The sequence below is a fragment of the Columba livia genome, chromosome 12, assembly GCF_036013475.1.
Source record: "Columba livia isolate bColLiv1 breed racing homer chromosome 12, bColLiv1.pat.W.v2, whole genome shotgun sequence".
NCBI classification, from domain to species: domain Eukaryota; kingdom Metazoa; phylum Chordata; class Aves; order Columbiformes; family Columbidae; genus Columba; species Columba livia.
This window is the reverse complement of record NC_088613.1, coordinates 10,173,578-10,199,565: the sequence shown is the minus strand read 5'-3', so window position 1 is coordinate 10,199,565 and position 25,988 is coordinate 10,173,578. Positions and strand designations below refer to the sequence as shown.

The following is a 25,988-nucleotide window of genomic DNA, read 5'->3' as shown; positions in this document are numbered from 1 at the left end:
TATAACTTGTCCTTAAAATGCTGTGAGTGTTTTTTGAGACTCCCTGTACAAGGGAAGAAAAATCTTTTCCCTTTACAGAGGACATTAAGCAATGATGGATGTGCATTTCTTTGTGAGAAAGCTGATGCTCACCTGTTGTAGATGGGGTGAAAAACAATGCCAGCCGCACTGACAATTGTCCTCTCTTTACCTGCCGATAGATTTGAGGAATCCTTCTCTTCAAGTGTTGCATGAGAGGATTTTCAGGAGGCAATAAATAAATTTTGATCCCTCTGGTTATACAGTTAAGGTCAAAGACATTCTATCTGGAGCTATTTAAAATATTCTTAACATGCAGACATACTGCTGTCAGTAGTGCTAAGTGCCTTATCTTGCTGAGGAGTGTCTACAACTGTTATAAAACTATTCTTAAGTATTTTGGTTACTATATTTAGCTCTGGCTCATAACAAGACAAAAAGCACTTAGCTAAATGTAGTCCTGAAGTGCTTAATCCGGTTAAGAATATTTTGTCCTTAGGTGTCTTCTACTAAGACGTTTTGCAGCTCACCATCCTGCTGCATCGTGCAAAAAGCCTCTCTGTGTGTTTGGGCCTGTGGAGTCCTTTCTGGCCATTTATTCTGTTGTAGCCTCAGAGTTGACCAAGGATGTCTGTCACTTGGTGTCCCACTGGCGCTGACCGGGAAGCCTCATTCCTCTGCCCCTTGCAGCTCACACCAGCCCTGCAGCCGCGGGATGTGATGGTGCTACTGGAGAATCTGGGCTTCATTTCCCAGTTGAGACTCGGTGATCATTAACAACAATGTTGTCTCTCTCAGTGACCAAACAGCTTCCCTTAATTTACCACTGTTCAAACTGGCTGGAAGGGCAACCACACGTACAAGGCAGAAAATCTGTCAGGTTTCTTGGGAGCTTTGAGTTGTTAGAGAACCTATGGGGGAGGCAGCGTGAAGGTTTCTGCATAAAGCTTTGCACTCAAAGCTCGGGAAGAATCCTTTTGTTTGGCTGAATGTTCGCATACTTAAGTCCGCGTGGAAGAAATTTTTCCTGAAAAGTTGTGATAGATCTGTTTGTGTATTCACAGGCATTTTTTAGAATTTAACCCATTGCTTTGAAAAGTATTTTCTTTCTACCTACGTATCTCCTAAATTATTACAAGTTAGCAAAACTTCTGTACAAGTCATTCTTCTAGAGGAGAAGCAACTGTATGATTTTGATAAGACAGCACTGACCGATGAGCCGTGGTGACTTAGATAAGCATCTCAGTTCTATGATAGCTCAATAGGGTAACAAATAAGGTCATACCCTCCTTCTGAGCTAGGTTAATAACTTGTAACTTGACCAGTGTACAATGACCGTGAGAAGAGAAGCATAGCAGATCCACCATGTTTAAACTCGTCATGTAGCTGTTGTTTTCAGTTGTGGCTTCACTGGGTATATCGGGAGTTGTGTGGGATTTTCCCTGGAACTGTATGTTTCAAAATGAGAATGCTCACTTCATCCCCACTGCAATTTTTTACTGAATCACTTGCCACATTAGATATTTTATATGTTACTCCTGTACTTATATGAGGAGGTTCAAGCCTGTTGCGGGTAACTTCCATATGACATTTACAACCACTGTATTATGCTTTATCAGAACCGATAATTTTGAGCAAATGAACTGACATAAGGTCATTTAGCTGCAATAAGCAGGAATTTGGCTCATTGTCTCACGTTACTCACATAAGCCTCCCCTGCAAAGCACTCTCAGGGTACCACTGGTAGGGGCCTGTGTTGCTCATGGTGTTTAGCGGCAGCCCCACACTGTCAACCCCTACCCCATCCCAGCTGCCCTTGCCAGCATGTGTGCCTGATGTGTGTCTCTTACAGTGTTTCTTTCAGCCACCTTCTTGTGTTTTCTTCCCTTTGAGGTGTTTTGGCTATTTGGAGAAACGAACAAGCTCTTGCTAGTTCTTCAGATGATCAAAAATGTGGGATATGTTTGCTTGTTCGCCATGGTTACAAGTATGTAAACCTTGGTAGTGGCAGCAGTTTTTTGAATCTTGAGCTGATGCTGGAACCAGTGGTAACAGGAGAAACAGGCATGAACCTGGGCTTAAAGCAGCGAGGTCACTTCAAGAGCATAAAAAGCTTGTTAAATTTGGAAGCCTGGTATCTGCCTCTTGTTAAAGATATTACTGTCAGTCACGCCAGCCTGGTTGTGTCTGTATCCTTCCTGAGGATGAGGCTCATCTGAAGCCAAATAAATTTCAGCAGTAACAGAGAGATGGGCACTGTGTTGTGGGAACAGTCATGAGCTCAGGTTGTTCATTAGTAACCACTGAAATCGCAAACAAAAAGGAGATGCGTGTGTCCCGTAAGTAGCAAATCTTGGTGGGAGGACTTAAATCCATCAGGTGGGCTGTTGTGGCTTGTGCTGACTTTAAGTAATCATATTCATCTTGAAGGAGGTTTGTGGTTGCAAGACTGGGTGGATGAAGTGTGGACCGTACTCACCGGTTTTCATAGCACACATGCCAGGTAAACTGCCATACTTTGGAAGGACTCCAGTCAATTCTCTGTGACCCCAAGCTAGTTGGGCCATTCCTCCACTCTGCTGGCCCACATGGCTTTTGGAACATGAGAGGTCCTGTTGGCCTTCCCAAGCTGCTTCTGCAGCCACAGGTGTTACACACAGAGCCAGGACCTTCAAAACATGATCCAACTCCTGTTCCTGGAGGCTTTGCTGAGCTTTTAGCAGTTATACTTGAGCATGTTTCTCATTCATGGTGGTAGACTTTTTCAGCTCAAAGTGATTACTGCTCTGTAGGATAAATCTTGCCTACAACTGTGTTTTAAATGCATTTACTTTTCCTTCCAGGATTAATTTTTCTCCGTCTCTATTTACATGGTGATAAGAAGTGTTAATCCCACTCCGTCAGTCTGGACTGATGAATCTGAGGAATAGAACAGGTAATTTCTAATTTGTCTTGTAGCTTTCGGTGACTCAGGCAGTGACAACCACTCCCCTCTCCAGGGAGCACATTCATATTTTGGGACAAAAGAAATCATGCAGTTTCTTCTGCCAAGGTCATCTACAGGGAGGGAAATCCTTGCCCTGGAGCGGGAAAGAAAGAGTCAATTTTTGTAGGTTTTACTGTGAGCAGCATCTTTGACTTGTTATCAGTTGTGGGTGTTTTTATTTCATGTTATTTCTATAGCCACCAAGTTGTTCAAGCTTGGAGTAGTCTCAAAGCAGGGAGAAACTTTTGGATGTACCCATTGAAAAATGTTCCTTGAGTGCTGGATGGTCTGGGAGGGTTTTGCCAGTGAAAGTGCTCACTAGAGATGGAGAGAGATGGGTGCTGATGCCAGGGACGGGTGCGATCTCCTCTTTGGAGGTGTCTGAGGTGGGTGCAACCCAGCAGAGCTGACCCGGCTGACATGACATGGGGTGATGGCAGCTGCCTTGCCTGCACCTGCCTGGCTGCCCACCCCTTGGACTTAGCCTGTCTGAGTCACAGAAAGCAAGTCACTAGTGAAGAAGTTACCCTTGTGTTGAATTTTCCATAATTTCACAGGATTTGACAATACTCTGTCCTTACTGGGAGTTGTTACCAACTGTTCTCCTTACCTGTGCTGCAGGAACTGTTAAGATAAAGGCAGCAGCCCACAATGACTGTTCTGGTGCAGGGACATGCAGAACCCAGGGAAGAGAGGTCACATTCCCTTCTCTTCACTGGTTAGTGCCAGGTCAGGGATTTTTAACTTAAAGTCTTGGGTGTAAATCCCAGCTCAGATAATGTGGTGGAAGTCCACCAGTGCAAGCAGCAGTCATCAACTGCAGGGTGCTTTGGATGAGCCTGTGTATCATATCATCCCTTAGATGTCCTGATAGTACCCCGCTGTTGCCTAATACTAATCCTTTGGGGAATTAGCACAGTTTTCTTCTTCCTCCTCTACCCTTTCACTGTGAAAAAAAAATCTCAGATGCTTTTCAAGCATTGCCATGCTTGAAATCAACCAGCAGCCTGTTTGGTTTTCCAAAACAGGACCAGGCGCAGTGCTGCCTGATACAGACTTCAGGGTCAAATCGGCTCTCAGATTTGCAGGGGAGATGCTGATTCCTATGCAGAGTTCAGTGCTTGGGCAGAGTTCCCCATCCTGTGGTGAGTGGAGCACAAAGGCAGGCTGTGGGGCTGCTGGCTCTTAGCTCTTTCCCTCTAAAGTCACGCTTGTTGTAGCTGTATGTTGCGGCATATAGCAGTGGTTTCACTTCTCAAGCCTCACTAGTTGACAGAACAAGCAAGAAACTACATAACAAGAGTGGAGTTTGGGAAAGGGAAGATTGAAACATCCAGGAGATCATAAAGTACAAAGCAGTGAGCTCCATATTCTGACATCCCCAACAAGATCATGGAGTATATCTCAGTAAGTACTTCTGTCTTTTCCTTCCAGAGCCCTGTGCTGTGTAAACGAACTGATGGATGAAGATGAGAAGGACAGGGCAAAGAGGTATGAAGGAATGCAGAGAGCACTGGGAGTGGAAGCTCTCTCGAGGGAGAATTCTAAATGTCGTGTTGTCTGATACTTGAAAAAGCACTTGGGACCACTGATGTCAGAGGCAAAACCCTCATGCCATTTACAGGCTGTGTATAGTGCACCACAAACAGCATAATTAAGTCACTGTTTTCCAGCCTCTTATAGTGTGTTTGACCACGCCTACAATGGGTTAATCTGCTGAGCAGTCCTTAAATTACATTGTCATGCCCTCAGAATCTTGTGGTAGCCCATGGCTATTTATTATCTTGATGCAGGACTCCTGACCTGTGATTTTACTGGCATCATGCAGTGCTGCCCACCTGTGGAGTTCCCTGTGAAACTTAAAGAGCAGTCCTGCTTTAGCACAGGCATGAGTTAGTTTCATTTCAGAGAAGCATTTTGGCTCAGTTGTAATTAGTCATTGTACACAAGTGCCGAAACAGAGATGGCTGTGAATGTAAATGCTGGATCTGAGAACCTTTAAATGCCAAGCTGAATGTGAATGGAAATGCTTTCTGCATACCACCCTCGGTCTAGATCACAGGAAGCACATATAATCATGAACATACTTGTAAAGAAAATTAATTACTACTGGAAAAGGTTGTATGAAAATAGTGTTTTTTCAGATATGAGCACTGGAAAGATCATTTTGGAAAAAATTGAATAGATTTGCTTTCTCCTTTATTGTTTTTAAGGGAGAGGAAAACCCTAATAAAACATTCTTGAATTATATTAGAGAAAGCTGGAAACTATTCTGTGGTTTCTGCAGCCAGACTCTTAACATTCCCAGTTTTATATATCATAGCAGCAGATTTTCAAAACCACATACATGAGCATGTGCTTGACTTCATTTTGCAGTTGTGTTGTCTCTGCACGGTATTGTCTCTCTATAAGGTACTTTTGCAAGTACCAGTCAGGGAGTAAGGTGTCCTTTGGATTTCGTGCGTCTGCTTACTGCAAAACAAAAGTTCTTAAAAATGAGGTGGGAAAAACATGAGCATGTAGATGCAAGGACTTCTTTCTCGTACTGTAAAAATTTCACCCATAACACCTTCACCTCATTATCATGGCCTTTGAAACAATGGGAACTGCTGCTGAAATGTACACAGGGATGTGGTTTGGCTCAAATGAATGTTAATCCTATTTGTTACCTCCAGATTCGTCTTGCTAACAGTGAGCTCAGTCCTGCTGCAAGTCTCTAGGCACCAGCAAGGCATTTACACCCAAGCTTAATTTTAAACAAATGAGCAGTCCCAGCAAAGTTTAGATTCTTGTGTCTGAAGTGCTTTGTTGAGCCAGGGCCATTTACCTTTCCTTGGGTCAAGCTGTACATTCTTCATTTTATTCAGTGGCATTTATGTTTCTGTCACTCAGGGCATCACGCAACAAATCTGAGAAGAAGAGGAGAGACCAGTTCAATGTCCTCATTAAAGAGCTTTGCACAATGCTGCAGGGCCATGGCCACCCTCTCAAGATGGACAAGTCCACAATACTGCAGAGGACCATCGACTTCTTACAGAAACAGAAAGGTACTGAGGGGCACTGTCTGCTCCCATCGAAGGCACTGACTCTGCTCTCACTGCCCTCCCCATCCCCTGGCCCGCTTTGTATGCTATCAAACAGAACATGGGGGAGGAAGAGCTGAGGAACAGCATGCAGTGCAAAAAAATGGGGGAAAAGGGTTTCTGTGCCATGTTCCCAGGTCTCCTGGGGCAGGGCATGGTTGGGTGCAGCCTGTCCTGCTGCCTGGGCACTCCTGTGAGCCTTCCTGAAATGGCTCCAGAGTCATACACACCCTCTGCTCACGGTCATGCTCAGCTACTCTGAAATTAGCTCATTGACCTTAATTTTTGAAGGGTATCTTCAGACTACTCAAAATGTCTCTTCTTCCTTTTCTTGATTTCTAATGCATTTGTATCGTGATGGCGTGGGAAATGACTGTTGCATACAAGAAGGCTTTGTGTGGAGAATGATCTGAGGATGATTCCTCTGAAAACCTCTTAAAAGAAATCTAGTGTTACTTGAAAATGAAAAAAAGTCCAACTAGCATGAGTCACATTCCCTTTTTGATGTTTTCTCTTTAAGAAATCACAGCACAGACAGAAGCCTGTGAGATTAGACAAGACTGGAAGCCTTCATTTCTTAGCAACGAGGAGTTCACCCAGTTGATGTTAGAGGTAAGAAGAAATTAAAGCTGCATAGATTAGTGAGAAGTAATCAGTTCAGTGAAGTAGTTCAGAGACGTACTTTTCCTTTTTACCTGTAGGTCCCAATGTTAATGTTAATAATTTATGCTCTGCTGGCACATATAATACAAACCTGACAGAGACCCATGTTGTGCTAAATGCTTTGCAGACACAGAACTGAAAATATGAACGCTTCTCCTTAAAGATAAACAGCCTTTATTTTAGGAATGAAGACTAATTTGGCACAGATTTGGCCTGGTGAGAGAGGAAAAGGAGAACTGCTCTTCTCAGAAGAGCTGCTAGAGCTAGCAGTTTTGGCAAAAAGTTGAAAGGACCTGAAAAAAGCAGAGGAACTCTCTTCCTCCCACATCCCATTAGCCAGGCAGCATTTACTTTGCTGCCTTTTCTGCTGCGAGCTGCGCAGTGCTGTACCTGTGATGTGAATGCTGTATCTTTTGCTCAGGTTGCCTTTAAGTGCACTCAGGAGAACCACTCTGGTACTCTCACCTCTGAAATGCTTAGCTGATCTAGAGACACCCTGTGAGCCTTTTTTAAGGATGCGGCTTTTGGTTTGTGCTGCATTTTCCTCTGGCGAGGACATCTCCTACCCTGCGTGGGCAGCTGGTGCTCCTTGCCCCACCAAAATAAGGGTGTATGCTGGGATAAGCTGGGAGGTGCTACAGCGTCTTAGTTACTCCTTTTTGTCAGGATGTCATGACTCACCTCCCTGGAAAAGTCTGTTCATTCTTTCTGGGAATTTCTCTCACCAAACAAGCTAGTTTGTTCCAGCTGAATCGAAACAAATTCCCCCCTTAGAAGTGGCAGGGGGAAGACAGCCCTTTAATAACTGATGGCTTGCTAGACTACATTAGACTGTTAACCAGTTTACTTCAAAATCCATGTTTTTTTTCTGGTTAGAGCATATTTTCAGCAAAGGCAGAATATGACAGTGAGGTGGGGAATAACTGGCTGTGAGGGATGTGGTGAATGCTGCATCTCTGGCTCCCTGTAGCTAAGCTGCAGAGCAGCCTCACAGCATTTTTGGAACAGTTGGCTTTGTCCACACTGCTGACCAGAGATTAAACCTCTCAGGCCTTGGTAAGTGTTAGAGAAGAATAAGGATAGACACTGGATCAATAGTACAAGAAGATGTTGTGAAGAATAGGGAGCACCCCCAAAGAGGAAATCACATGCAGTGACATAAAAGGGACAGAGAACTTAAACTCCAGGACAGAAATCATTGTGAATAAGAAAGGAGAAACAAAGCAAATTTTAAAATTGTTGTGTCACTAGCCTAACAAATGAGTGCTTTAAGCAAAATAAATAAGGCTTTAGATCTTGTCTATATTGTCCAGAAATTGCTAAAAATACAGCATTGTATAATTTTTCCGTTTCTCCTTATCCATCCACCCACCCATCCATCCACAATGCTGGGTTTGCCGTGATGCTATCTAACATTTCCTTACACACAGAATTGGTTAACTATTGTGTAATTCAGAACACATAATGAAGTGACTGAAGTCACTAGGATTGCGTGGGTGTAGAAATTTTAACCACCACTGTCTTGCTTTATGTTAAATAAATACTCACTGAGTGAAAAATATGAAACAATTTAATATTAATAAGCAAATAAGAATATAAGAAGAATGTTGAATTAGACAGCATGTGTAATATTTATTTTTCTACATTGAAATATTATTTTGTAATTTATTTATGTTAGTTTTAGGCTGTTAAAAGCATCACCAAAGAATAAATTAACCTATTACATTTTAAGTTCCCTTACATAATTTTTTTTATTATTATTATTTTTTTGCCTGCCTTTTATCATTAGGCACTAGATGGCTTTCTCATTGCTCTTACCACTGATGGGATTATTATTTACGTATCTGATAGTGTCTCGTCTCTGCTTGGACATTTACCGGTAAGTTCTGACAACGCAATATGTTGAAGAATCATTCCTCTGCCTTAACGCAGCCCCATCACTGCAGGGCTGGGGCTTGGTTTTGTCCAACCATAGAGGCAACTCTTGGTAGGGGATAAATCTACAAACTCTTAGGGACTTTCTCAGGCTCCTGTGAATAACAGATTCACTCCTGGGGTCTGTGAGTTAGCTAAAAAAACCTATGCAAACTCACTGTACTTGTAGCTCACCCCTTGACTGCACATCTGCAGGAGGTTCTGGGTGGTGTTTGTCCCATCAGGTATATGGAAAATCTTATGCTTGTGAAATCTGTGCATGTTGTAAAGATTATTTCATGGGCTGAATCTCTGATCTTCTAATGATGTTGGGTTTTTCTACTTTGAGCCCGTGGCCTTTAGTAACAAGAATGTGGCCTCAGAGTTTTCTGGGAGAATTTCTAGAAATCAGTTAGCTGTTGGGTGAAGAAATTTCTGCTGGCCCCTCAAAAGTGTTTTTTTATTTTTATCTAGTGCCAAGCATGAGGTATTAAGGATGCTATGGTATATGATGGCAAACTTGAGCACACAGTTGTCCTGGCTGAATGTCCTGGTGTGCAAAGAAACAAATATGTGCTGATGTTTTGGTAGAACCCATTTAGTCAGAATGTGTGGGTTTATCAGCACTGAAACACTTGCAGGTCAAGCTGATTTTGCCAGATGTTCAGCCTAGAAGACAAATAGAGGATATGAGGAGGAGCTCTCCCACTTTTATCTTGTGCTTCCAAAGGGAAATGTTTCACATTTTCATTCTGATACAATATTTTTCATCATGTTGTATTCCTGTAGTACCAGGGTTTCTTCTCCAGCTTGCATCTGGCCGAGCTGAAGGGTAACCTCTGGGACCCATTCAACCTTTTGCAAAAAGATAGCAACCCCATGGTAAAATCATCTAAGGGTTGTATTCTGCCCTAGATCCAATTGCAGATTGACTGGGGTCCCTTGTCTTAAACATCTGTGCCAAACCAGCAGCGTCCGTGCTCTGCTGTGGGGTGAAAAGGCGAGTGGTTGTGTCGGGTTGTACTGCTGAACATGACAAAGCATTCTTTTGTATCAGTCAGATTTGGTGGACCAAAATATATTAAACTTTCTGCCTGAGCGGGAGCAGAGCGAGGTGTACAAGCTCCTTTCTCCACATGTGCTCATGACAGATCCTGTTGCAGCTGATTTCCTAAATGGTAAGCTTTGTTCGTGTCTGGCGGTCAGGGAAGTTTGCCAAAGGCAAACAGCTCCTGGGGGAGCATGCACAGGACTCTCCAGCTATTTAATTCTCCTGCCTGACACTTCTGTTTTGCCGCGGTTAATATTTCTGGGTTTTAATGCAGCACATTGTCTAATAATGTTCCTACGTGCTGCTAGTGCTTGGTCTTTGATTTGAACAGACTGGGTTTTACTCTCTGCTTTGCATCACAGGACAGTGAAGTCGCCCTCACTAGATGTTTTTCCCAGGGCAGAATGCTGGTCTGAGCCTGTGAAAGGTGTGAGGGGCCTGGGGGAAGGAAAAGTGTAGGAAAAAATCCCCAAGGGTTTTGGCAGAGTCTTTGTTCCTTAGGAAGCTTGCATGTCTCAAGGCACCTGAGAAACCCTACGTGTGATCTAAGCAACAGCCTTCCTATCTGAACACTCCATCCAGTTCTCTGCCTCTGGCTGCTGTCCCACCCCCAATATGTCCCTTTCCCCCAGAAAACATCCCCAGCACCAGAGCGGGCAGCAGCATCTTCCTAACCAACAGTTACTTACAGGAATCAAGAGCATCCCCAGCAGGTTGTGCTCAGACACCACAGCAGCAGGGCTAGTATAAACATGTAGATAGATTTGATATATGGAGTGTGCTAAAGTGTAGATTTCTGGTAACATTGCATTTGTCTCACTCTCTTTCATTTCAGCAGAAAAACAAATAGAGTTTTGCTGCCATTTAGCAAGAGGCAACTTAGATCCAAATGAACCCCTGATGTATGAATATGTGAAATTTGTAGTGGATTTTAAATATTTTACTCATGGTAAGTTACCGCTCCAACCTGCCTTTACCTCTCTACCTCTTTCCTTTAATTTGTGTGGTGATTTGTAGCCTTCTAACGGCCTTGTTTCTGCTGAAAATGCCCCATAATCAGCAGGGATGGAATGAGCTCTGCATATATTGAAGATATTTTTCCTATAAAAGTGGTGGGGAGTCAGTTGGTCAGAAAAGTGCAATCTTCTGCATTCTGTGCTTAAGGAAGTGATGCCAGACTGATCCCACCTCCATTTGACCCACTGCCAATTGTAAAGCAGCCTACTTCATAGAATCATAGGATCATACTTATTCAAATAACCAGTAAAATATGCTACTCTGCCTCACTTGTAGCAATCAAATGGCTTCTAAAATATTAAATAGTTTGAGAAACCTGTAAAATCTTGAATCTTGCAAATGTTGAGCTGGAGAAAGGCTGACAAGGAGACTGTAGCTGCACACTGCGAGCTGCTCAGAGTTGTTATGAAGCTTCCCTGCAAGCCAGTAGGTGGTTACAACTGTGTAACTCAGAGCCTAAAGGGTCATGATTTCAATAACATCAGCACGCATCAGTGTGGCATCACCTTATGAGTAGGACGGGTTTGTTGCTTGGGTTTCATCAGTCATTGTACCTGTCTTAACATGAAAAGAAAGCTCTCCTTCCTCTTCTTCTTAAATAAATTGTCTCGTTGTGTCTAGTGCCTACACCCTCCTGTAATGGCTTTGAGTCAGCTATTGCACGAGCTTTCAGGTCAGCCACGGAGGAGCAGGTTTGCCTCGTAGCAACTGTTCGTCTCGTCACCCCGCAGTTCTTAAAGGTGAGAGCTCTTCGACTCCATTGTCCCTTTTGCGCAGGGATGGTCAGTGCTCAGCAGCAGAGCTGCTGCTGGTACCACGAGCCGTGTGCTCGGCTCTCGGGTGGGAGCCGTGTTGCAGGGGCCTCTTGAGGAGGGAGCTCAGCAGCACAGACTGTTTGTGCAAAGGGTTGGTAAATGAGAGGGGACACCACTGTGGTTTGGGCCAGAAGATGACATTAAGTGTGTATTTTGGAACAACGAGGTAAAGCGGGAATTACGTTTGAGAAGAGGTGGTGGTGTGGTGCGGTGTCCCGGAGCAGTCAGCCCAGGAAGTGCCAACACAAAGTGACCAGCTAAACTGCTTGAAAAGTTGCAGACTTTATAGAAATACATCTCCTTTGTGTAAGAAGTCCACTTGTGTCTTGAAACGCTGTGAGCACCGTGTTCTGTGGACTCTTTCCGCTTGTCTGTAAGTGTTCTGTAGCGGAATGCAGCGAGGATGGGAATAACGACTACAGGTGCTTCTTGCTCAAGAAGACATTAGCCAGCTGGGTTTGAGGCTGGACCTGGTGCTGTCCTCCATCTTCAGATACCCATATTTACAAAAAGCTGAGGACTTTTGCCCACAGACTGCAAGATGAGTCCCTTGGACTATGTATCCTAGCTCTGAAATTCAGCCCAGGGTAAATATTCAGCCACTTTTCATCAGTTTATGTATCTATAAAACTAGGCTTATACACTCCTTAGAGAAAATAAGTCAAATGCTTTAAAAAGTCCTGTATTTTGCTGGGTTTTTTTATACCAAGAATATGAATCCTTAGTCTTGTTAGAGGGCTCCTTTTGGCATTTCAGGGAATTAAATGTCTGAATGTGCCAACCGTTTTGCAGGAGCTCTGCAATGTTGAAGAGCCATGTGAAGAATTTACATCGAGGCATAGTTTGGAATGGAAGTTTTTATTCTTGGACCACAGGTAAGAGATTTGGTTTTAGTCACTGAAGAATAAACAAAAAGTAGTTTTAAAACAGAAAACTTTGTGTAGCTATTACCTGACAGACCGAGCAGAATAGCTCTAATTAAATGCAACTGAATAAGTAATAATACTCTGAACTTACTTATTAGGCATCTTTAAATGCTTTGCTCCCTTTCATATTTTAGGCAGGTAAGAAACCATATTAAATGGTGGGAAAATATCTAGAAAAATGTCTAACTTCACCAAGATATTAAGTCTTTAAAACTGAGCAGTGTGGGTCCTATTCCCTGTATTGGTTTAGTTCCTCTGTTTTCCACCTACAACTTTCAGGAAACCTTCTAAATCTTTTACAGTGTCCATAAACTTTTGATTTTCGCCTTGAGAAATTATGGAATTTACAGAAATAAAATCAAAAGGCATGGGTTAGATGATTTAATTGTAGATTTGGTTTTTACAATGCATATGGTGGACTAGGATTCAACTTGGTGAATGAAACAGACTGGAACCACTTTATTAAGCTGATTATTATAGGATTAATTTTCTTCAAAAGAAGCTGGAGGGTTTTGTTCACTCACTTCTCTGTATTTGACATGTAAGCATAAACGCATTGCAAAATCCTACCCTTTCCATTATCCCTTCCTTTGCAAGCTTTGTAAAGGTACTAATTTCATTTCTAGAAATAGAAGACTAGTAAATAAGGCTGTAGGGAAAAAATATTTGGGAGGAAAAAACCTAAATATCATCTGCACAGTTAGATTAAGAAAGAGAGAGAACTACTATAAACAAATAATAACTTGCATTTATATGGTAAATGAGGTGTGTACCTCACACATCAAACCTCGAAACATGGAGGATCTGACCCTGCGACAGCTCCGCAGTTAATGCTGTGTGGTTTGAGACAGTTGGCTTGTTATTCATGTTGTCAAGATCTTGCTGGAGTGACTTTGTTAGACTTTAGCTAGCCTGTCCAGTAATGCACATTTCCAGAATTAGGTGATTAATATTAAGATCTGTAAAAGAGCTCTAAGCCCTGTTTCACTGTTTGATGAAATGAGCTGTTTTTCCGAAGCGCTGTGTCCCAGTGTCCTGCTTTTGGCTAGGGTAGAGTTAATTTTCTTCTTAGTAGCCGGTATAGTGTCATGTTTTGGATTTAATATGAGAATAATGTTGATAATGCACTCATTTTTGGTTGTTGCCAAGTAACATTTAGACCAAGTCAAGGACTTTCAGCAAGGAGGCTGGAGATGCAGAGGAACTTGGGAGGGGACACAGCAAGGACAGCTGACCCCAGCTGACCAAAGAGATATTCCACACCATACAATGTCATGCTCTGTATATGAAGTAGGGAAAAGATAGCCAGGTGATTGCTGCTTGGGAGCTGGCTGGGTATTAGTTTGATGAGTGGTGAGCAATTGCGTTGTGCATCACTTCTTTTATATATTATTATTATTTTCCCTTTATGTCCTATTAAACTGCCTTTAACCCACGAGGTTTACCTTTTTTTTTACCTCCTGATTCTCCCCCCTGTCTCAGCAGGGCGGGGGAGAGTGAGAGAACAGCTGTGTGTGGTGTCGAGCTGCCTGCCGGGTTAAACCACAACACCCAGCAGCTCCTGTGAATAAGGCGAGCAGGAGCTGCTTTGAAACCTATCAAAGAGTCTTTAGATGACTCTGGGTTATGACTCAGAGAGGAATCTCTGTGCTGGCTGCTTGCAGCCACTCTGGTTCCACTGATATCTCCAGTGAGGAAACCATTGTTACAGAGAGTAAGTTAAGCTGATGCAGATGCTGAGGCAGAGTTTGTGACAGCCCCAGGTGTGAGCAGTGAGCCCAGACTGAAGAATGAATGGAGGATCATGTGGGTTGTCTCATTTAATCCCAGTTCAAACCTCTCGCCAGTACACTCCACAGGACCCTGTGAAATGGTGTTGGGTATTTTGCTATTTCTTGCTTATTTGTGTCAACTCACGCCGCCTGACACTGAGGTGTGCCATCAGCAGGGGCAAAGGATACCCAGCATGAGTTGAAATCAGGACCTTTGCTATCATGACAACATAAATGGGAGTAAAGATAGATTATGCAGAAAGCACTCCATAGATCTGGATAAACATTAGAAAAACAGGAAAAATCTTTATTCTGGCTTTACATGAAAATAGGTGTAGAGGAAGAAAATCTGTCAGCTTTGATAATGGTCTCTTTCTCTTCTGCACTGTGGTCCTCTCCTTATTTTCCCATCGTTTATTAAAGGACTGCACTCAAAAGGTTCTCTGAACATCGTGCATGACCATTTGCACAGTGAGTTGCAGGCCTCAAGGCTGGAACTTAAGCTAACAAGACACTTCTAAACTGTTCACAAACAAGGCAGCTCCTTGTCAAATGACAGATGAGGAGCATTTTGTGGTTGCTTTCTCATTTAAAGAATGCTGGCAAAAGTCTGGAAAGCATAATGCTTTCCTGATCAGCTTAAATGTTTATCTGATGTGCATCTGAAAGACATTATTGTCTTGAATATAAGCATGTCATTAAAGGTAAGAGAGACACTGGCACGTTCTGCCAAAGAGGCAGCAAGGAAGGACACTTTAATAAATACATGTATTATCAGCATTAGCAGAAATCTGGGTCACATGAGGAAAAGGAACACAGTGCTCTATGAAACGATAACTGAATAAATAAAGCTGTGTTGTGATGGAGACCACTGTGTTTTAAGAGATTTGCCATCAGAGAGTGCGGAGGACTGGCTCTTCCAGCCAATGCCTTGTGCTGGGGCTTGGGAGCTCCTGCTAAGACCTCGATCCTCCTGGGGCTGCTGTTGATCGGATCCCTGGCTCTGCTTCCTTTTCCCCTCTTTCCAATTTGGTGCCAGACTACCCATAGCTGTGGGGAACAGAGAGCTTATAGACCTGTCTGGACTCTCTTTACTTGAAAAATTTGTGCCTTCTATGTCTCTCAAGAGTACAAATGTGGAGCCTCAGCCAGGACAGGAGATCTTCCTACATTAATATCCAGAAAACTCAGGATCAATCCATCCAAACCCAGATGTACTTACACTTAAATAATTTTTTTCTCATATTCTTGGCCACTTTATGGCATTCAGCCTTCCTTAACAGAGTCGCTTGACAAACCAAGAGAAAGGCAGCGGGAGAGACATGTTTGATAGGCAGTGACACCTTCAGACTGCCCTGGTTTTGAACTGTTAACCGTTTTGCTAACACATCACCACCTTATTCCTGAGGAACAGGCAGAACTTGGCAGGTGAGCCTCATGCTGTCAGCACATCCAGCAGCCAAAACAAACAGATGAAACCAAATTAGCACAAATCCTGCCTCACTGAGGACATGTGATGATTGAATTGGTGCAAGCAGGGGTGTACTTGAGCGCTAGGGGACAGAAGATGGCATGTGATCTAGGCAGTAGTGGCAAAAATAGTGGTTTTCTCCTCGCATTTCAGTGTTGTTTCATAATCATAAGCTAGCAGGCTCTGGTGAAGGCAAGCTCAGTATTTTTAGGACACCTGCTTAAAAAAAATCTCGTAATTTGCCTAGAAAATGAAAAATCTAGCATTGGCAGCAGAATAGTCAGGTAAGTCATTGCAATGTGCCCGTCTAAATGTTTCCTCGATTCTTTATCTACCTGCCGTTGAAATAACAGTCTTTAAAATCAGCCCCATGCCTATTCTTATCTTTACTACCAGCACAGACATACTTTTCCAGGTGAAAATTTCCCAAACTTTTCCATAGGGACAACTACTTCTTCATTTATCCAAGCTGGTCCTGGCACACATTGCAGCTTCCCCACTTTTCCTTCTACAGTTACTACCCAGATGACATTTACATTCAACCTACTGGATAATTTTACACAAGCTCCAAGTTATTATGCACACGAACAGCCGTAGTGTTTCTCAAGCTGTGTGTCTCACAAGCGTGCTTAAAGAATTGAGTCACTTGCGTACGTACATGCCTTTCTCTACACCCACATAATGAATAGGCTATGAAACAGTAAACATACACCTTTTCATTTTCTCAATTTTTACCTCTCCCTCACTGCCTCACTGGTGTTTTGGTTTTTGTTTTTCTGCTTGTATATGAAAAGACATCATTGTGTATATGAAAACCCACTCCTGATTTCCCTGCCAAGTGAATACAGAAGATGGTTTTGGTCATTAGGATCACAGCGTGTCTGCCAGGATGTCAAATTGTCAGATTTTTGTGCTCACTCCCTGCCCTTTGCTTCCCTTCCAGGGCTCCGCCTATTATAGGATATTTACCCTTTGAGGTTCTAGGAACGTCAGGGTATGATTATTACCACGCAGATGACCTGGAGCTTCTTGCTAGGTGCCATGAACACTGTAAGTTCCTCTCCCTCTGCTGCATGCCTGTCTTTGATCTTGTCACTCATGCAAAACCTTTTACTGTCGTCGCAACAGGCATCTTTGTCTGGAGCACAAGGGAATTCTCTTTTCCCATGACAGACTGTCATAGCTGACACTTACCTGGGAGGCTGAATCCTTGCAGAATTCACTCAGATCAGGAACTATTTGTGCAGTTTTCCCAAACTGACAGATACCATGTTTGAGCACAGGTTGTCTGAGGAGACTGAAATAAGATTAATAGATGGGAAGTCAGAACTTTACACCCTCTGCCCCCAGTTTGTTAGATAGCCCCAAACCCTGGTAGTTCTGTTGGTTGTCACAGGTCATGGATTCTTGCTGGTCCCCAGGGCTCTGGAGTCAGCCAGGAGGCTCAGCTCACCAAAATGCCTTCCAAAAGCAGCACTTGGATCACCTTCCTGTGCCATTAGATGTTGTGAAGCTCACTGTTAGTAAAATGCTTCTGGAGATTCAGACCCTTTTTAAAATACAAAAGTACTGAATACGGATTCCCTGCGGGTGAAGATGGCGCATTTTTGGTCAGCCTGAAAGTAAAGCAGAAAAGTCCAGTTTGGGCTGATGTGTGAACATCAGGGAATATCCATGAAGTTCATCTTCATGCAAGGTGACTGTGACCTGCAAGAGCCCAGGAGGAGCCAGGCCAGAAGGAGCACTTAGCCCAAGCACTGCGGCAGTGCAGCCGGCTGCTGAAGCACCATGTCCTGCTGAAGGCTGGCGATGATCTGAGGAAGGGCAAAAGGTGGCAGCAGACAGGGTCTGCTGGTAATCAGTATGCTTTCCCTACCAGATGAGCATGTGAAATGCTTTATCCCTGAGACTGTATTTTTCCATTTTATTACATGGACTTCAGACTGAGATATTGAGCCAGAATTAGGTCTGTCCTCCAGCTGGTTTGCATTGCCAAGTACTCTGATGATAAGTAGCTACCCACTTTGTAAAATGCATCTAGGTAATCGAATATTTTGCCAATAAATATTATGTATGAGTTTCCTGTTGGGCAAACTCTCTGTCTGTTTCCCTCTCTGCTCTGTCCATTTGTAAGGGAAGTGTTTTCTCAAAAGGAAATAAGGACACCCCAGAGAACAGAGACAGTGGGATGCTGTAATTGCTCTGAGATGCAGAGCAGTGTGATGCAGGGACACCAAGAAACTCCACAGCCCCCAGCACAATGGAGCTGGACAAGCTGCTTCATCTCTGACATACAAACCACCCCCATCTCTACCACTTACCCTCTGCCACCTACACGGATGAGATGCTTAAGGACCTAGTAGATAATGGAGAAAATGGCTTCTTCACTGAATGTCAAGTTTCCCCACTCCACTTCTCTGCCGGCTTTTCTGCCCTGTCAAGGCAAAGCGCTGGTGCCAAACAGGCGGCAGGGACGTGGGCTGCCTGGCTGAGCACACAAAGGAAGCTGTGAAAGGGGCTACACACAAGCTGTGTCAAGTGTAGCAAGCATGTAGATGGGAATATTAAAGGAATATTTGAGTTGCTCTCGAATATAGTACTTTTTAGTGCTGTTTGTTTAAAAGATGACTCAGAGAGAAGTGAGCTACTTAACCAGATTATGTCCTTTTGGTAATATGTGCATGCAGTTTGATGGAAACACTGACTATACTGAGAGTGGTGTCAAATCACTCAGCAGAGAATCTGTTTAGTGATCTATGTCCTACATCTCTACTAGCCATGGATTTACTCTTACATATAAAAAGAGCATTTGCACAACACACTTGAAGGAAACAATTCTTTAATCTTACTGTGCAGGTTGACAAAGTAAGGTGCTGCAAAAGTGACTTACAGAAGTTGCTTTAGGAAATCTCTGCCAACGCTAGGAGCTGAGTGACCCCCAGCATGGCCTGTTAGCCAGAAGACCTTCGCTAAGTAAAGGCCATCACTGTTAATGGGATCACTGAAGAAGTTAGTCCTGGTATTTAGCATAGAGGTGTGCAGGAGACTAAAAATACTTGGGTTAGTGTGGCTTGATAAGTTCCCATTCATCAGGTTGACCACTCTGGGCAGGCATCTTGCCTACTGTGAAATTATATGGGTTTGCTAAGACCATGTTAATATTTTACTTTGCGTTAAGTATGGCTGTTTTAAGGGAGCGTGTTTCATTTTGTACTCCCAGTACTCTGGGAACAATTAATGTGGTTATTTAATGTAGTTCCTCTCTTTATTTTCCAGTAACACCACTTGAAATTTTTCTGGACATACCCTGATAATATGTACCAGGTCTGTTGTATTTGGGTCATCTCTCAGAAGAAAACTCTCAGTTAAAGTGCTAAAACTCCACTATCTTATTGTTTTGTGCCATTAGGATCCTGACTTCAAGTCCCCAGTCTTTGAAATTCATTTTCATGTACCTGTGAAAGGCCAATACTTTTTTATGTTAATATTATTTATGCTTATTTCAGAGGAGCCCACAAATAAAAATACAGCTAGTTATGTAGTTATGCAAATTATTACTTATGCCAATTATTAGTTATAAGAACAATCTCAAAATAGTGAAGTGTAGTCTTGAATATCCGTGGCAGAAAAGAATCCAAATAAAAGCTCAGTGCATGGTTATGTATCATCTGTCATGTTTATAAAGCCACGAGACCCATTTTAGTGCAGTAGCAGACTGCAGGGAGGGTATGGGGCTGAGTGTTTTTTCTAATTGCCTTTGTACCATGAAATTTCTGTTTGCTCTAAATTGCTTTATTTTTGGTTTGACAGTAATGCAGTTTGGAAAAGGAAAGTCCTGTTACTATCGGTTCCTGACCAAAGGCCAGCAGTGGATATGGCTACAGACACACTACTACATCACCTACCACCAGTGGAATTCCAAACCCGAGTTCATCGTTTGCACGCACCTGGTAGTTAGGTAGGAGCAAGCACCAAGTACTTCACAATGTGTGTCCCATGTGCTCATCCATTATTTTTTCTAGTCCTGTGTTGTGTTAGCCAAATATTTGCTCTGTGTATTGACAAGCTAAGATTGTATGTGATTGTATAACACTATTATGACAGGGAGCATAGGGAAAAGCATAATGTATTTTCATTACTCTCTTCTTTTGCCGCTATTGGCCGAGTCTATCAGTGTGTTACATTCCCCTTTTATCCCTAGCGATGCCGTGGCCCTAGGAAGAATTAAAGCTATTAAGAATCAGATGGATTTACGGGTGTGAATGGGATCATACATTTCCTACAAAACCTTTTGATCAGAGCTTTAAGTATTTATGACCTGCAGTTCGCTGCTGTCCTGCTGGCCTTGTTCCTCAGCTGAAATTCAGCCCAGGATCCCCACCTAGTGGGAAGCTGCTGGTGCTCCGTGCAATCCCGAGCTGGAAGGCAGCGCGGCTGGGATGCTCTGTGATCCACACCTCTGGGGGGAATCTGCTGATGACCACTGTCACCTCAAAACAGACTTTGTTAAGACTGAGAATGTATTTACCGAAGGACTTGAAAAATAGTGACATACTGGTTTGCTCTGTTAACTCGGGTAAACGTATTGTTCCCTGCATCTTTCTTTGCTGTCAGGAATCAATTTGTGAATTTTTTTCTGGTCCTCTTTTTTTCTTGTCAAACATCTGGAAGAACGAACACCAGTAAACTGGGATGTTCTGAGAGACAGACTGAGAACACCTTACACCACAGAACAGGTGTAAGTGATTAGAGCTGTGAGTGCCAATATACAGTACATGTCAAGTATTATTGTAAGCAAATGTTAGAGGGATTGCTTCTGAGTTATGTTGCTTCTGCTGTCCTTCAGGGAGTTCAGCTTCACTTTAGGCTCTGAATTTATTGTGCATGAACTTCTTTGCTCTTTCTGCTTCCAGTGCCTCTGAAACCTAGTGACATAGTCGTAAACAGATTTTGAAATTGAATTCTGTTTACACAATAAGGTTTAGAATGTATTATTGAAACGCATAATTTAGAATGTGATTTCAGGAAAATTCATTGCCTACAATAAGTGAGTTTAGTTTGGTGACTTCTCTTGCCTCCCACAAAGCTTATCACTCATTAATATTTCAGCACCCTAAATTCTGGCATCTTTCAGTGCCCATGATCTACACTCAGAAAGTCTTTAAAACATCCTCTCCAATTTATCCCAATGGTGAATCATGTGGCATTGCTTCCTGTAAGTATTTTATTATTTAAGAGAAAAAATAGTAAGGAAAGCAAATATACACTTTTAGACACACATTCCCGGGGATTCCTGCACCTCGCATTGCAGCTGCGCAGCCGTCAGCTCGTATTCGGAGCTTCCACCAGCGTGAGGATGTTAAGGCTGCTGTGGCAGCTGCACGGCACTGTGTGCACCCTCAGAGAGATCTGACCTTGCCAAGGCGCTGCCTTCGTTCCCGCTCAGCTACCATATGACATGCAAAAAAACTGATCCTTGACCATCAGCAGGTTAGAAAATGAGTGTTCATTTGCTGTGGCATTTTACATGCACAGAAGCTGTAGGACGGTTTTTCTGCCTGATTATGGAAAGTAGGAATCTCCTTTATTAGCAAAATTGTACTGAGGACAAAGATACCCATTTTGTCTTCAGTAACCAAGTGCACTTTGCTTCTAAATTAGTTTTGCTTGAAGGCATCCAGGGCCAAAATTTTCAAAGGAGTGTCTACATTTGTGCTTGAAATGATTAGTGCAATTAATCATGTAGTTTCTGCAGTCCTGGGTGCAGTGGGACTGGTACACTGCCCTGTTGTGTCTAATCTGTGGATATTTAGTTATTCGTGTATTTCAAGGCTGGATGATTACGTTCCTCGAAGCAACTTCAATGTGAGAGTGTGTGTGTGTGCTGTGCAAAACTTATGACTCAGCATGAAAACTCCATAGGGATGTGTAACTATGCAGTAAACAACATCCAGGCTGAAAAACTGGATTTAATTTTATTTTCTTTTTCTTTTTAGTTATGCAGAAGTTCGAGCTGAAAGAAGGCGAGATCTTGGCCTTGAAGAGTCATCGATTGAACTGGCATCCTCTTCTCTAAAGGTACCGTGGCCCTTCACAGTTGCATGAGTAGGTGTTTAAACCAAACTGAGTAATCGCTTACCAGTCTTAGGAAAATATCTGTTTTTTCTTCTCCTTCACTCTCATCTCCTTCCAAGCCTTTAGTTGGGTTGTGACTGAGGCAGGCCCTGAGAAGTCTTCCACTGCATAGCTCTAAACTGCCCATCTCAGTTCAGGCATGTAACTGCAAATTCAGCAGTTGCATTGCTGCTGTTCTGGTCTTTGTTATCTTTCTGAGACTGTTACTCAAACAACAGGTTAAAACATCTCAGCTCAGAACCACAATAATTAGAGCTGGAGCCAAGATTGCTGAACCTGTCACCATTAGTAAAGCGCAGGACAGTACCACGTGGTACCTGCTTTGTTAATGCCAGCTCATTACTGATGCTCAGATGAAGATTGGAAGTGAAAACATTCTAGATTTTCAGCTCTGTTTACACTATTGGGCTGGATCGCATCAAGTGTAGGATTGTGACAAGAGCAATAATTTCCATGGCTTGAATCAGTCTGGCATGCCAACGCACCTGCCCAATCAACAAGGTCATTTCTTCCTCTCAGTAGTTTACAAATAAGACCAGTAATCAAAGTCATTTCAAGAGGATTGTTGTGTAATTATCATTCCATTAGCCGCATTGCTCTTCAGACGTTATCTTATAGAAGAGTTTATGGGATGTGTAGGGGAAGCTGTCTCAGAGACACATTGTGCTTGAGTGAGGACCGTCTTGCAACCAGCTGCTTCTCTTGTCACCACAGCACGCCTGTATGTCTTTTTGCCCTTTCCACATGATAGCTGAGATATTTTTCTGCAGACCTTAAGCTGCATCTGTTGATGTAAGGCAGCTGGAGGAGAGCCAGAGCATTCACTCCCATTACTTGATCTTCTGGAGGGGAGTGTGAAGCTGGGGATCACCCTAGGAGGCACAAGGAGGGTGGTGGCACAGCCATCATAGTCACCCATGTCCTGCTGGTGAAAAACTCTCCTACTACCCAACAGTTATGCGCTGTTTGCCATAAACTGTCTGCCAGGTGGCATCTTTGCAGACAAGCCATCAGGGAGATGAAGGTCCCTTCCAGCACTGTCCTCTCCTGCTGACAGTCCCCATGCTTGTGCTTCCCTCCCTGCAGAGCCACAGCAGCTACCTGGACGTGGGGCAGTGCGGCAGCAGCCAGGACGCCAGCCGGGAGGGACTGTCGCTGTCGTCCCACAGCTCCCGGCACTCCTCGCACACCGCCCTCTCCGATTCTGCATGTAGGTGCCAGCATGGCTGGGGGAGCCTGGCACGGGGGCGAGGAGTGGGCTGGCGGGCACAGCAGCCTCCAGAATACTGGGGTTTGGCTGGGAGTGACTGAGTCAGGGTGGGAGGGGGGTGCTCAGCACCAGGACTGATGTACTGTGCCGTAACAAGTTGTGGTGCGGCAGCAGAGCTGCAGCCTTATGCTGCCTCCTCCCTCTTAGCTCACTGCCAAGGTGAGAGCAGCTTTCCTGTGTTTAAGGGTTGTGGTGGTTTGTTGTGGCTCAGGGGACAGGAGGTGACTTACTGAGCTGCAGCAATTTGGTTGAGTCCCAAACCTCACTGACAAAACTTTTATTATGGGGTAGTGTGGTCCCTCACGATGATAAACCCCTGCTGAAGGAGTGCAGAAGGCTGCCTGCCTTGCTGGCAAGCTTCATCTCAGCTCCCGGGAATGTCACCCACACCCTGGGGTCAGCAGCAAGGTGACCACAGTGCCTGTGCAGGGCCATGGGTAGGAGCCAACTCAGGGGGCTTTTCTTGAAACATGTGCTAGGGAGAGAGTGGGAAAGCTCGTCTGGAGACACCCATGGAGGGACAGCTGAACCGGGGCATTAGCATCAGAAGGGAACCCTGCGAGGCAGGGGAAGAGCCAGCGGGACCACAGAGTGTTAGTCTGGGCACCTGGTTTGGCAGCATTAGGGTTGATGTTCATCTGCATACATGGAGTTCAGGCTTAGCCATGGAACACAGGCACGGGTCTGTATCACAGCAAACTGTCTCTTTTCCAGCCACATCGTCCATGCGACACACGGACGCCAGCACTCCCACACGGCCGTCAGTGCCGGGGGGGCAGGTGGAGAAGGCAGCCCTGCGGCTGGCATCGGCTGCAAGTGCCCAGGTCAGTGGTCCTGGCAAGCAAAAGCCTTTCAGATGCTATAAAGAAATGAGCTTGACAAACCTTGATCTCGCCCTCAGAGAGGCTGGATCTCCCTCCTCTGAGTGTGCTGGGGATGGGACTTCCCGTGGCTGTGGGGAAGGCTGCTGGCTGGCAGAGTCAGTGAAGAGCTGCTGTAGGCTCCTCTGCTGTCTTCTTTCAGGATTCAATTGCTCCTCCAGGCCAAACCCCTTCTCTCATCATGAGCCCCCTGTTTTTGGGGTTGGTACATGTGAAATAGCATTTATCCAAAAATGGATGCTGACATCGAGGATTTGCAATTAGCAGGGGGCGTGCAAGAGCTTAAATTCTCCCTTCAGCCTCATCCTCAGATGTCCAGGTGGAGTTATCTAATTCCCTGCACTTGTTCGTCACCAATATGAGCTAGTAATGCACCAAGTCTGCACTAGAGGTGCTATGGACCTGCAGTAAAGCGAAGTTTTCATTTCTAGGCCATAGCAGCTCCTCAAGCCCCTGGTGAACACCTTCCCCAGCATCCCGTGGCTCAGCCGGCAGTCCCCTCTCAGCACGCTGTGATGGTACGTGGTTTATTTTTGTTAAACACGCTGGTATTGCCAGTCAGCAGGGCAGACTTGGTGGCTTCAGTTCACTGCTCCTACCTCCTTGCTGGCTGTCGCTGTGTGGGGCAAGGTTTCAATGCCATTGTTGTTACTGAGATTTACCTGCAACCAAATTATTGCAACCACTTGTTTCGTCGAGGAGACAAGAGCAGGTAGGACACCCGAGGAAATCGCTTAGAAGGAGGTTTACGCTTGTCAAAACCATTGGGGGCTGCTGAAGGCTCATCACTGAATTGCTAGCAACTAGCTGGAGACCGATATGATGCTGAAGAATTGTACTGCCCTGGTAGAGGATGGGGATGTCATGGGAACAAAAAACAAACAAACAAAAAGTAGGTGTCATAAACCATAACTATGAGGCCTGTCCTCACAGACTTTTGAGGTCAGTGTAGTAAACATCCAGACTATAATACAGGAATTGAAGACAGCCAATGTGGGTGTGAAAAAGTAATCCCAAAGTGGGATTACAAACTAACTTGGCCCTGGCATCTGGCAAATATAATTAGCAGCACAACTGGAGGTGTGGCAAGGGTTTGCATGCAGTGACTGCCATAAAATGCATGTTGTCCGAAATCAGCAGGGTATCACACTAAAGGGACAGGGGAGTCTTGTGCACAGACTGTGCAGAAGTTTAACAGACCAAGATCTGGAGTGAGGCACTAAGTATGAGCCTGTTGTGCTGCTGCTCTGGTTGAATATGCAATTGCCACGGGGTTTTTTGCCAGCATCATACTTTCTATGGCAAAAGCTGCAAAGCAGTCATTCTTCTGAAGCCAGGATCACTATGAATGTGAGTAGCAGGACAGGTCCTACCCCGTGATCTTGTTCTCTTTTCTCCACAGCCAGTGTACCATTTCCCGACCCAACTGGGGATGATGCACCAGCTGAAAGAGCAGCTGGAGGAAAGGACACGCATACTGCAAGCTGACATCAAGACGCAGCAAGAAGAACTCCACGTCATCAAGGAGCAGCTTCAGCTAGTGCAGGACTCCAACCTGCAGGTACCCACCGCCTCCAGGCTTCCCAGACCCACAAATCGTTTGCTTTTCCTTTCAGCACACAGATCGCTAACAAAACCATCAGCAACAAAAGCATTTAGAAAGGAACTCTGGATAAACTGGGAGTTTGGTCTCAGATGTGGGAGTAGCGTTTCCTGAGAGATAAGTGGCGTCAGTATCTGCTTAAGTACTGAATCAGTAATTTTAGTGATTTAGAAAAAAAACAATCCCAAGATAATCTGAAATTCTCCTGCACAAAAAGCTCATTGGTTTGGTAGCTGGTTAGTGCTGCTGAATGACCAGTGCCTTTCCTGCAAAATGCAACAGGTGTAATGGAGCTGGAATGGTGATGGCTCTGAATAAATATGTGGACGCAAGCTAACATTTGATTTTCTATTATTTGTGGTTCACTTTGCCCCTGGATTTAG

General features: G+C 44.1%; 1 protein-coding gene across 6 annotated transcripts in view; it reads left to right on the top strand.

Annotated features, from left to right (window-relative positions):
- Positions 1-25,988, top strand: part of PASD1 (PAS domain containing repressor 1) — a 101,115-nt gene that overhangs the window by 66,747 nt on the left and 8,380 nt on the right. For 2 of the 6 annotated variants that reach the window (XM_065077827.1, XM_065077829.1), the window contains exons 2-17: positions 2,862-2,953; positions 4,439-4,495; positions 5,897-6,051; positions 6,608-6,699; positions 8,540-8,629; positions 9,722-9,842; positions 10,551-10,664; positions 11,354-11,472; positions 12,340-12,422; positions 16,660-16,766; positions 19,527-19,674; positions 21,713-21,794; positions 22,938-23,061; positions 23,836-23,945; positions 24,434-24,520; positions 25,405-25,563. In XM_065077827.1, coding sequence (XP_064933899.1) covers positions 4,464-4,495; positions 5,897-6,051; positions 6,608-6,699; positions 8,540-8,629; positions 9,722-9,842; positions 10,551-10,664; positions 11,354-11,472; positions 12,340-12,422; positions 16,660-16,766; positions 19,527-19,674; positions 21,713-21,794; positions 22,938-23,061; positions 23,836-23,945; positions 24,434-24,520; positions 25,405-25,563 — 1,623 coding nt within the window. In that variant the 5' untranslated portion in view covers positions 2,862-2,953; positions 4,439-4,463. Of the gene's footprint in view, positions 1-2,861; positions 2,954-4,438; positions 4,496-5,896; positions 6,052-6,607; positions 6,700-8,539; positions 8,630-9,721; positions 9,843-10,550; positions 10,665-11,353; positions 11,473-12,339; positions 12,423-16,659; positions 16,767-19,526; positions 19,675-21,712; positions 21,795-22,937; positions 23,062-23,835; positions 23,946-24,433; positions 24,521-25,404; positions 25,564-25,988 lie in introns of those variants that run through there. The other 4 variants (XM_065077830.1, XM_065077831.1, XM_065077833.1 and 1 more) reach the window with 4 other exon arrangements.